The sequence below is a fragment of the Vitis riparia genome, chromosome 16 (assembly GCF_004353265.1).
Source record: "Vitis riparia cultivar Riparia Gloire de Montpellier isolate 1030 chromosome 16, EGFV_Vit.rip_1.0, whole genome shotgun sequence".
Classification (NCBI taxonomy): domain Eukaryota; kingdom Viridiplantae; phylum Streptophyta; class Magnoliopsida; order Vitales; family Vitaceae; genus Vitis; species Vitis riparia.
Genome location: NC_048446.1, coordinates 1,032,500 through 1,045,092, shown reverse-complemented (window position 1 = coordinate 1,045,092; position 12,593 = coordinate 1,032,500). Strand labels below are relative to the sequence as shown.

The 12,593-nt window shown below is 32.1% G+C and overlaps 1 protein-coding gene and 1 pseudogene across 1 annotated transcript; one reads left to right on the top strand and one right to left on the bottom strand.

Moving 5' to 3' along the window:
- The first annotated feature begins 492 nt into the window (after positions 1–492).
- LOC117933886 lies at positions 493–2,057 on the top strand (annotated as a pseudogene).
- A 1,041-nt stretch (positions 2,058–3,098) lies between these two features.
- Positions 3,099–10,812, bottom strand: LOC117932898. The gene is made up of 5 exons (XM_034854205.1): positions 10,706–10,812; positions 6,935–7,064; positions 4,800–4,893; positions 3,573–3,653; positions 3,099–3,472 (listed from the first exon to the last, which is right to left on the bottom strand). Exons 1-5 carry the CDS (start codon positions 10,737–10,739, stop codon positions 3,335–3,337), a joined length of 477 nt encoding a protein of 158 aa, XP_034710096.1. The 5' UTR covers positions 10,740–10,812; the 3' UTR covers positions 3,099–3,334.
- Between the last annotated feature and the right edge of the window lie 1,781 nt (positions 10,813–12,593).

Genomic DNA, 12,593 nt, shown 5'->3' with positions numbered 1-12,593 from the left:
AAAAGATTAAATTTGGGGATGATTGATGGATTATAAACATTCTTTGGGACAAGGCCTGACCTCTACACATTAGGCAATAGAAGAAGCAAGAACAAAAATAATAAAATAGTAATTATTCCTTTATATTTAGTAATAGAAGATGCACAAGTAAAAATAATAAAGTTGGAAACTTTATTTTAAAAGTGTTTTTGTTGAAAATAAAGATAATATTAATATTTAAATTTTAATTAAATAAGAATATTCTTAGAGAAAAAAACATGAATCTCCTTATTTCTCCAAATTGCTAAGAACCAAAATGACACTCAAAGTTTGTGTTTCACAATCAATAAATGTTTTTACCATTTATGAAGTTCTTCGGTTTACATTGGATTTGGATTAGATTCAGCTTCTTGGGGAAAAAAAAAAAAACAAACTCAAGCCCAACCCCAGTTTTAAGAATGATTTTATAGACAACCCCGTCAAAGATCTAATCTAAAACTCACAAATTTCTCATTCTTCTATCCAAATGAATAAGAAAACAACACAATGTGAATGCAGTATTGTTGAGAGTGTGGGAGAAGATGTAACAAGCTTGAAGGAAGGGGACCTTGTGATCCCAACCTATGTAGGAGTATGTGGAGAATGTGAGAATTGTCTATCAGGAAGGAGCAATCTATGCAGAAAACACCCACTAATTCACAATGGGTTAATGCCTGATGGCACCTCAAGAATGTCTGCCAAAGGGCAAAGGCTCTCTACCATTTGTCTAGCTGCTCTACATGGACTGAGTACATGGTTGCCACTGCCAACTACCTTGTCAAGATTGATCCCAGGGCTTCTATGGCTGATGCTAGCTTCATCTCTTGTGGCTTCTCAACTGGTTATGGGGCAGCTTGGAAGGAAGCCAAGGTTGAGAACGGCTCAAGCGTCGCAGTTCAGGGTCTTGGTCCTGTTGGATTAGGGGTACATACTCTCTATTGCGCTAAAGCTAAGTCATGGTTTTAAAGACAATCTCAATACTGTGAGATTCCTATAAAATCTAAAAACGGAGTCCATGGGAAGCACCATTGTCCTTTTGCTTTCATGTCAAGCTCTTTTCACAGTCTGGAATGTCTGATTCAAGGTTTACCCTCAAATAATGAAATCTATTCAGCATAAGGAAAAAGAACTAAATGTTTCAAGACTTTCATGGCAGCAAAGCTCACATAACTTCACATTGTTTACTTCATTGACATTATATGTTTTGATATGATTGTAACTGCAGGTGCTAGTAGGGGCTCGGATTCAAGGGGCAACCAGAATAATTGGGATTGACATAATTGAAAGGAAACGTGAACTGGGAAAAGCTTTTGGAATGACTGATTTCATAAACCCTAGTGAATCTGATAAGACCATTTCGCAACTGGTTAAAGAGTTGACAGAAGAAGAGGGTGTGGATTATAGTTTTGAATGCACTGGAAATATGAATTTGATTAATGAAGCTCTTCAAGCAACAAAAGCGGTATGTCTCTAGATTCACATGAATCAAATCTATATTCCATGTAGAATAACTTGGAAACAATACTAATAAGGTTTTCTTCTATGATGGTTGCATGGGAGATCAGGGGAAAGGGATGTTGACTGTAGTTGGTGCAGGAAAGAACGCACCTGTACAGATTGATTTCATGACCCTCATTGCTGGGAGAACAATGAAAGGATCCATCTTTGGAGGGATCAAAGTCCAATCAGACATTCCTGTTATAGTTGAAAAAGGCATAAACAAGGCAAGTTCCATACGGTGAACGTTTTTTAACTCAACAAACCACCTAGGAAACCTGTTCCAAGTATCCTGAATTTCTAGGTATCTGGTTTAGTGTTACTGAAAACCCTTAATAGTATTAACTAATCTTTCACGCTAACAGCTAAGAGAGTGCTGTTTAAAAGACCTATTTCATTTGAACTCTAATTAGGTTTCTTCTTTCCCACAGGAAATTCAACTTGATGAACTTTTGACTCATGAGGTTCAATTGGAAGATATGACTAAAGCATACGAGCTTTTGAAGGACCCAGATTGTGTAAAGGCTCTAATCAAGATTTAATTGATCTCAGCAACAACTATACTGTGTGTATTGTCTTAATAAGAAAGTTCATATATGAGTTTTTGGAGCAGTTATTATATGTATTCTACAACAGCCAGCAAGTACAATCATTCAATCAGAAGAGCTAGCAAACTTCAAGATAGAACTCTTTGCAAGTCAAGTCAAGTCAGTTTGTAATTCTATTCATATTCATATCATTCAGACTTTCACAACAGGAAATTATACAGAAGCTTAAAAAATGAAGGGAAATGTATTCATCAAGCTAATGGTGTCGATTGATTAGATAAGTGTCATCACAAAAGGATTTCAAACTACACAAAGGGCATCTACTTGTTGTGGCAATTGATGGAAGGGAATACCACATCTACCCCTGATGTAGTCAGGAATGCTTAACTAACAATCGACATCCTATCTGCAATTGTCATTCAGTAGAATTACTTACAGTTCTTGATGATTCTTCCTTTCTCAAATCTAGACCGAGGAGAAAATAAGCGATCTAAGGCTTATGAAATTTAAGGTGCTATGTGAAATAGAGAAAATTGGTCTTTTACACGGTTCAGGACTCAGTTCAAGTGTGCCTAGATGATGGCAATCCACGCTTAAGAACTAATTTCAGTAAATACCTTTTTTAGAGTAGTGTATCGATTCAATTGATGATATAGATGACTGTAACTTGTCTCTTCCCTGGTATGACAGGCAAAAGGAGAAGATAATTAAGTTTCTCAATTGCCTTTGGGTTTAAAGCTTATTTTAATCAGATGAGAGATCAATCATGACGATCCATATTAACAAGGCTTCCTGACTTTAGACAGCAGTATTTCTGCTACAGAACTGAAACATTCGAAGCTGTTTCTCAAGGGTTGCTCAGTGGAAAACAAAGAATATAAATAAGAGACTACCAGTATGGTTAACCAGACCTCTAATATAATTGACAAGGAAAAGAAAAGGAACGATCTGTTTCTGCAGCTTCAAATATGCAGACTATTACTAAAAGACTACTAGTATGGTTAACCAAACAGCTAATATAATCAAGAAGAAAAATAAAAGGAACAATCTGTTTATGCAGCTTCAAATATGCTGACTATTGCACTGAAAATTTGTAGACAAAACTTAAGAAAGCAACCTCAAGCAAATTAATGACAAGAACAAATTGTTGCAGATTCAATTTACAGCACTATGTGATCTTTCAAAGTTCAAAATTCATTGTCCATATCAAGATTTAACCAGTTGATTTGAAACTCAAACAAGCTGAAGACATTAGCAAACAGAAGAAAATCTCACATTGTAGCTTCGACTTCGGGATCAGTTTCAATAGGTACTGAAGGTGAACTATTACCGCCTCTCAAGCGTGAAGATACATTGTCAATGGCAGAATTGAGTTGGCTTATTTTTGCATTTAATGTCTGCCTGGTCTTCTGCTTTGCAGAAAAGGAAGATAAATAAATAAAGGAAAGTAAATGCAAACTTCAATTAGTAGGAAAAGATGCATTCAGAATCTAATAGTATTCAAATCACCTCTAAGCCTTCATCATAATACATTGGTCGTTTTGCTCTTCGAAACCCATATTCATCTTCATTCAGCAGGGATCTTCTAATCTGAATGGTCAGAGAACAGAGCAAACCAGGATCAAACCCCACACAGCATAAACCAAAATCCAAAGAGGAATATGACAGAGAGTGAACAAGATTCAAGCACAAAGGATGAGGGAAATAACATGCTTTCTCATGCAAGTTCCAGTTGCCCCTGATGTCACAACAATATACTGGATTATGCATGCAAGCAACTTTAAGATCGGGTTGCAAAAGTGGATCATTATGGACACAGGCATTTGGAAATAGATGGAATGCAGAGACCAATAGACATAGACAACAATTATCAACAATGAAGCAATTTTTCTAACTACCAATCACTTTCTTGAACATTTTGTGTATATTGAATTGCTGGATTGTCCTCTACACATAATTTTATGCACAAATTGATCATGGTGAATGGAGTCGATATAGCAAATGGGTGCCACAAGCACAAAAGATGGTAAAGTTTGTACTCTGAGCATTTCATAAAATTCAAAAGATCATATTATCCATTCGACAGGTCAAATTTTCTTTACCACCACTGTTTTGACTAACAGATCATTACCTTAAAATACCATGTAAAGCACAAACAAGTCATTCAGTTAAGTTATGGACTCCAGGTAAATACATAAATCAGAACAGAACTATGCACTGTGATCAAATTATTGATTGTTGGCTTTCACACTCAATTATAGAGCTGCATCACAAAGGACTCCTTACAACCGCAATTCAAAGCATTGAGTGGGGTAAATCAGAGAAAAAAATTATAGAAGAAGATGCAAAAATAAGGCAGGTGAATGATCTAGTATTTTCTCATATTTTCATAATGAAAATCATTGTTCCTTGGCACATAAATAGGAAACTACTAATTTGCTCTCCTTAAAAATGTTCAATTGGACATCATTTATTTTAGAAATTATCAATATTGACTATCCTTGCTTAATTGTGTCATGCAAAACTTCACTTGACCATGGTTTGTTTGGTTGTTTGGTTGCAATTTTATAATAAGTCATGCTTAGAGTTTGTGGGCTCTTAGTAGGGTGAGGTTGCTGGTTTTTGTGTTTCTGAGCTTTTTTTTGGTTGCTTTGTATACATCGTGTATACTTCATTTTTTCTCTAATAAATTTACAGAACATAAATAATAAAGATGCAAGGAAATGTATAACTAACCTGTGGAGCAAACACATATGCTAAAGTTCCAAACACTGCACCTCCGAGAAGGAAACCAGCAACAAAATCACCACCTCCACCTTTATTACCACCACTACATACATCAAATGAAAAGAAAAGGATGAGCACTGCATAATCCATCAAATGACAGATAAATAAGGTCTCCATATTTTTAAAAACAGAGCGAGCAAATGCTAAGCATGAGGGGTAGTAAGAACCAGCTTCATTTACATATAGAACAATAAATTTTACCTTCCACCTTTAACACAAAACCCGCACACATCAACTCCCAACAATTATAAAAGTGTACAATCAATAAATCATCTCAGCCAATATGCAACCAAAAATTGAAAAGATCCTCTCTAAAACACATAATTATGTGTGATGTTATTCTAGTCAACCACAATTTGATATTTTCAAATCCCGTCAAATGATAAGGGATCTCTTCAAGTCAACCCTTGTTCGTAAAAAACATATGAGCTAAAATAACTTTCAAGTTGTTATTTTTCCCTAGGTATCCCCTCATTATCAAAGATTTTCTATTCCTCACCTTCTAGACAACAAAGACAACAATGTACAATTTTACAAATCTTTCCAAGTGTCAAAGCAACTCCTTATTGGCCCTACAATTGATTTTCAAACATCATATCTTTACAAGGAACCTTATATACATTTTAGCCACAACAACTCAACTTCCCCAGCAATAGTGGTTAAGTAATAAAAGGAAATACAATTGGAAAAAGCAAAAAGAGTATCTTCCTTTTACCTCCCACCCTCAACAGGCTAGAAGGTGTTCCACCATTAATTCCATCCAAAAACAGTCTTATTTGGTTATTAAAAAGGATTGGAAGGGTGATGCATATAAATCAAAGAATCATAATAGAAATTCATTCAGGTTTCCATTCCACAGTTTACTTACAAGAAGACTCGTCAATTAAAAATAGAAATATTATATAAAAAATAGAAACGCTCACACAAAAAGTATAGACTTAACTTATACCCTTAAAAATTACTTTTGAAATTTTAAAAATCTGAGGTAATAAAAGATTACTTTTATAGAAGTTACTACTATTTTCTGTTATTAAAAAATAAAAGACAGTAAGTGTATTCAAATGGATACTAAATTACTTAATTGCAAAAAAAAAAAAAAAAAAAAAAAAAAAAAAGCATTTAGGCCAGTTCACAAAAACAATACAAACTAAGGAGAACCGGCATCCAATGGAGATTGGTGCTTGCTAGAGGTGGAGCAATGCTTGAAAATTCTAGTGAATGTGTTAGTGTTCCAAAGTTTTCTTTTTTTTTTTGGTGGGGGGCTGCATGGGGTAAAGCTTTAACCCTAGATCTTGTTCAGAAAAGAGGATGGTCCTTGGCAAATAGATGCTTTATGTGTCTTGAGAATGAGGAGACCATAGATCATTTGCTTCTTCATTGTTCAAAAACAAGGGCTTTATGGGAGTTACTCTTTACCTTGGTTGGGGTGTCTTGGGTGTTGCCCTCTTCAATTAGAGAGACTCTTCTTAGCTGGCATGGTTCATTTGTGGGCAAAAAGCGCAAGAAGGTGTGGAGAGGTGCTCCTCTTCATATATTTTGGACGGTGTGGAAGACGAGAAATAGATTGGCATTCAAGGATGATGAGTTGTCAATCCAAAGATTGAAATATTCCTTTCTTCTCTCTCTTTGGTCTGAGGCTAAGTTGTTGATAGTTGAATGCCCTCTAACTATGGTTAATTTTATTGATTGGTTGGGATCCTTTTAAGGCTGTTTTTTGGGCTAGGTGACTTTTTGGGTCTCTTTCTTTTTCTTTAGCCTTTTTGGTGGTGGGTGTTTAGGTTTGTATACCTTGCATAGTTCTGTATACCTTGAGTCGCTTTTTTGGCGTCTCTTTTTAATGAAATTATCTTTACCTATCAAAAAAAAAGTTTTTTTTTTTGTTTCATAATAGTTTCCTTTTGCCAAAACTCAAACTTTCAAAACAAATAAATTCAAAGTGATATGTAGATTACTCTCCTTATACAACAGCATCCTCTAATTCCATCTCCTAACTCATAGACAACATTTTCATTCTTTTTCAAATTCATAAACAAGGAGACTTATCTAGGAATGTTTTAACACAAATGGAGTTCAACATGTCATACTTGTGCTCTGCACAAACAGATAACTTGCGGACATTTCTGTTCGATTTCCTTTGAATTGTCAGCCTTGGTGTTTTCCCAAATGAATTGGGCTTTGTGGACCAAAGTTCATGTGCCTTCAAATGAGATCCACCTATATCCAAACAAAAGCAGTTATCATGATATACAAACCATCATATAGAAGTATCAACAATGTAGTAAATAGAAAAGATCTCACATAAAACAGTTCTAAAATGCTTTTCAAAAAGAAAAAGAAAAAGAAAAAGCTACATCAAATCTGAGTTTCATTTAAAATATATGATACCAGGACTCAAGTATACTGGTTGAATGGAGGTCCATTTCCAGATGTGGGTTTATATATCACCAAATTTAGGAAAAGGCAACATGGTTGGTTAAATTGTCTCCAACTATCCAATTCCCTTCTTTTACACCCTAAAGGCAAATGAAGTGCAATACAACAGAAACTTTCCAACAACAGCACTCCATTAATTTTTTTTTAAATAACCATGTAAAATAGGCAACATTAATGAAGTATGTCAAGGATCCTTACGCTTGTATGCATAGACCATGTGCATCAATTCCAAATTTTACAAGAACAGTTCTCAACAGTCTCAGAGAAAGGAATAGTTTTAAACAATTTTGAGACTTACAACTCTAGGCTCATTTTGAGGTGAGCTTGAGATAAATGCCTTGAAGCACAATCATAAGGCTTTAAGTAATTAAAGGTCCACAACACAATTTACAAGGCTAAACACTGTGGAATCATCTCATGTTTGAAACAGGCACCTCTGCCACCTCATAAATTAAACAAATATATGAGGCCTCATTACAAGTTGAAGATTTGGAACTTCTACTTCAAAATCAAGGGCATCTGATTCCGTTTTTTTTATTTTTCTTCCTGATTCAGCTTTGTAACTTTAATATACCCCTATAACCTTTCTTCTAAAAATCTGATCAATCATAAAGGACATAACACCAAATTACAATCCAAGATATCTATATCAGACCTGCTAATGTAAAGTATCATTCAAGTCAGTAGACAAATAAAACTCACTTTCATGAGAAATGCTGAGATAAGCAAAAGTTATTACTAAAATATGAGAAAAATTAAGAATGCAAAAGTCCCAAAGTAAAAGAAAACAAAGTTAACACATAAAATGGCCTGAAATTCCATTTTAGCCCTTACCATAATGGTTTGCCATCACAAAATATTGTGTATTAGGTGCCCAATACAATCAAAAACTACAACTCATAAGATATGGTAGAAAGAGTGTTTCAATGTACCTATTACTCTTGCATTTATCAAAAAAAAAAAATGTACCTATTACTCTTGCACTAACACACATCTACACCCTGATTTCCCCTTCAAGAGAATTCAGGATTTGCATCTACTCTCCCAACCTTACATGCTACAACACATCATAGATCATGCAAAATGAATTGGCTTTAATGTTGAATTTTCATATCCTTAATTCCAAAAATTAAAAAAAAAAAATCAAAAAATCAAAAAATGGGATTAGTAAAGTTCTCACATAATCCTTTGTGAAAACAGAAACTCTTCCAAATGATATCTTAAATAGAAACCACACACAAGTATACATACATATGTATATAGGGGAATCTCCATTTGGTAGGTGAAAAAACCAAGGAAAAGAAAAGAAAGGAATTTTTTTAGGAAAACAAGAAATATCACTTGGATTAAGCTAAACATTTGTACTAGGCTTAGCCGAGTGAAGTTCTCTAATTTCTTAGCTTCCAAATAATGAAAAAAATATATTTGGAAGAGATTTAATTTCTTTGATTTTTCTCTCATTCCCTTAGAAACCAAATAGAAAACAACCTAAAAAATACCCTAAACATTTAAGATAAACCTCCCTTAAAACTTGAGATATACCTGAGTTTGCAAAGGAAGCCAAAGAGGTCACCATGAAAGAGTTTAGAGAGAGAAAGCTCAGAAATGGGAAAGAAATGGAGAGGCAAAGTGGGTTATAAATGAGTTCTTTTCCATAAATACCCCAATTCTTAGTAACAATTACTGAATAATGTATCTCCAAAAAGCAAATTTTTAAATTTAAATCTTTGAGATTAACATTAAAAAAATAAAATAAAATAAAACCATACATTATGATTTTCTAAAAATTAATCATCTTATTAGAAATGTACAAAGAAGAAAATCTAGTTGTTATTACATCATTATAAACATTTGATGTTAAGTTTTTCTTTCTTTTATTAACAAAATATTATTTTTAAAATGTGTGATTATCGGAATTGTGGTGTCAGACATATTAGAGCAATGGATCTAGTTTTATTAGTTTTCTCAGATCTAAAATAATGAAAAATCTTAGACCTAGAATTGCAGTTCCTTTTCCTTTTGCTCCCTTAATTTTTTTAGCTACCAAGATAGCATACCTATTATGAGACAATTCAAATATCTACAATATAATAATATGTGTCAAAATCTTTCATATGCAAGTAATATCACGCAAAAAAGACAAAAAAAATTACATATAAAAAGAATTCCATTGTAAAGTGGATAAGACTTTTGAAATAAATGAATAATGAGATCTAATTAAGTAATTTTGTATATAGTTTTGTAAAAACGTGTTTTATACAATTGAATCTTAGAAAACCTTAGCAGCTTAACTCCAAGATTTTTACTTTGGTTACTCCGCCCTCTTGCTAAACGCCAATGATTCTAATTCATTATAATTATCACATCTCCTTTTTGTGATTGCAAAAGGTGGAAAAAAAAAGTTTAATACCAAGGAAACAGAAACTAAGGTTTGCTTTACCTAATATCAAATGAGAGATACAAACAAAGCTACAGATAAATGAAACACCTTTTGAATCACAAATGTATAAATGTGATGTACCAAAAACTGTATGGTTTCTAATGAAAGAGACCACAAAGCTACTTTGCCACAGACTACTGCTGGATCACCATCCCACAAGGTGCTTTGGATGGTTAGAGAAAAATGGATTTGCAATTATATAAAAGTATTAGCAAAGGGAGATATCCCATTTATCAACCTACCCTGCTTATCCATTTATCAACAGTTCTCATTAACACTTTTGCTTAACACCTAAAATCCAGTATTGAGCTTAAATCGACATAATTGAATAATTAAGTTCTAAGTTTCCACACCTGAAATTTTGAACCACTATCAAATACCAGATGGGTTTCATGCAAGATGACAACCCAGATGGATATATTCTATTCCTTCACCAAGAAAAATTAAGAATTCCATGAATCACGAAGTAACAGAGAACAAACTTGACACATAAATTGGCCCACCCACAATGTTTTTCCATGAGGCAACATTTTTGAATTAAGTGTCACTACAATCAACACATACATCTACACCTGATTTCACCTTGCGCAGCAGCACTCAGGATTCTCATCTTGCCTTACATGCTACAAGGCATCATAGATCCATGCAATATGAATTGGCTTTAATATTAGATTTTTCATATGCTTAATTCCAGCAATTTAAAAAAATAAAAACGGGTCTACAGTTTGGTTGCTGAGAAAGGTGAGGAAAATATAAGGGGGGGAAATCACTTGAGCGAAGCCAAAAGAGTTGTAGTAGGCCTAGCAGAGTGGAGGTTTCTGATTTCTTGGTTTCCAAATAATGAATGGCAGGTATGTAATTTCTGTTATTTTTCTCGCATTTTCTCAGCAACCAAACAAAAGATATTTTCTTTCTTTGATTTTTCTGACATTTTCTCAGCAACCGAACAGAAAACAGCCTAAGAAAAAATCTGGAGATATACCTGAGATTGGAACGGAAGCCAAAGAAGCCGCCATGAGAGAGAATTTTAGAGAGAGAAAGCTGAGAAATGGGAAGCAAAGAGAAAGGAGACGTGGGTTGTGATGGAGTTTGTTTCCGTAAATATCCCCTTACCTGGAAATACTTACCATATCATGCGCATCTCCAAATAAAAAAATAAAATAAAAAATTAAATATCATGGATTTTGAAAAATGTTTTCCAAAAATAGGTTTAAAAAACAGTATTTAAGAATTGTTTTTTAAACTAATGATGTTTTGTAAAATAGAATTTTATTTAATAACTTAAAATATTTTTTTAAGTTATTTTCTTTTTTTATATATTATTTTATTTTCAATCATTCTCATATTGATATAATTATTTCTTTAAATAATCCTTAAAACAAGTGAAAGCAACTTGGCATATGCATCCACGAACTTTACTATGCTCTTAGAGAGCTATTTACTAAAATATGTTCCCAAAAACACTACGGGTATGTTTAATAATTGTTTTAAAAAATAATTCTAAAAAATAGTTTTTAAAAACTATTCTTTGAATTTTGTAGAGCAAAAGCTTGTTTGGAAACCTACAATTTTTTTAACTTGTTCTTAATAATTTTAAATATGTTTTGAAAATAATTTTTATATTTAGCATTTTATTTTTAATTATTCTATATATTTGTATAATTATTTCTTAAAACGGTTCTTATAAAACAACAGAAAACGACTAAAAGATGTTCTTTGAAAAGACTATATTTTTGTTCTTAAGAATAATAAACAGAAAATAGAAAATAGATTTTAGTTGTCAAATGTTTTTTTTATAAATTCTAAAGAACATAAAACTATTATAAAAAATAGTTCCCAAACAAATATATTTTCTATTCTTAAAAATAAAAATCATTGTCTATTTTTTTTATTGACAAAAATGTTTTCATGTTTTTTTTTCTTCCAAATATATCCTAATTTTCTATCTTTAAAAATTAAAATTAAAATTTAAAGTATATTTGAAACAAAAAAAAAATTCTCTAAAAAATTAGAGAAATGAGCGGAAGTCAAAAAATCCTCTTATAACCTTAGTTACAAGGCATATTAAAACTCTCCTCCAAGTATAGGTGAATAAAAAGAACTCCAAAGTTTTTCATTGTAAAACAATTTGGAATCATATCATTGGGAAAGATGTGTTTATGGTATTCCAAAATTGATGTAGAACAATTTTGTTGTTTACGATTAATAGGAGATTAGGGTTTCAATCTTCTAGGCTATATTTGGTTAACTAGATGTAAGATAAAGACGAAATAATATATCATATCCTACATTTAGTTGGTAATGGATATTATCATATATTTAACCAAATATAAGATAAAATAAGTGATGAGATATATTAACCAATTTTATTTTTATATACAAGTTAATCTTAAGGTAAAAGTTATAACATAAAGACATGTATTAATTATGTCACCTTTCTATCAATTTTTAAACTAAGTTTTTATTATAACTTTTATTAGTCAATTTTTAGGTTGAAATTTATGAATATTATTTTTTATTAAATAATATATGTAATCATATTTAACATATTTAATTTTAGAATAAAGCCCAAAGAAATTAAATATAAAATTGAATATCTATATATAAATATATATATATATATATATATATATATATATATATATATATATATATATATATATATATATATATGAGAACATACCATATTATCTAATAAGATAAAGATTAGTAAAAAAAAATCAAAGGATAAATCTTTCCTTGTCGAAAAAAATGAATTGAGACATTATTCGCCACAATTAAAAAGTGAGATAATATCCGATACAATTGAGAAGTATACGCCTAATTGAGATTCCATAAAGGAAGATGAGCTCAAGAGTGTGATGCTTTGA

Excerpts from the sequence above, each read along its gene's own strand:
- LOC117932898 (XM_034854205.1), bottom strand. The coding sequence starts at position 10,739 with ATGGCGGCTTCTTTGGCTTCCGTTCCAATCTCAG. Across the intron at positions 4,894-6,934 it reads TCTGTTTGTGCAGAGCACAA|TGGTGGTAATAAAGGTGGAG; the intron begins GTATGACATGTT and ends TGATGTATGTAG. Across the intron at positions 3,654-4,799 it reads CATATGTGTTTGCTCCACAG|ATTAGAAGATCCCTGCTGAA; the intron begins GTTAGTTATACA and ends CTGACCATTCAG.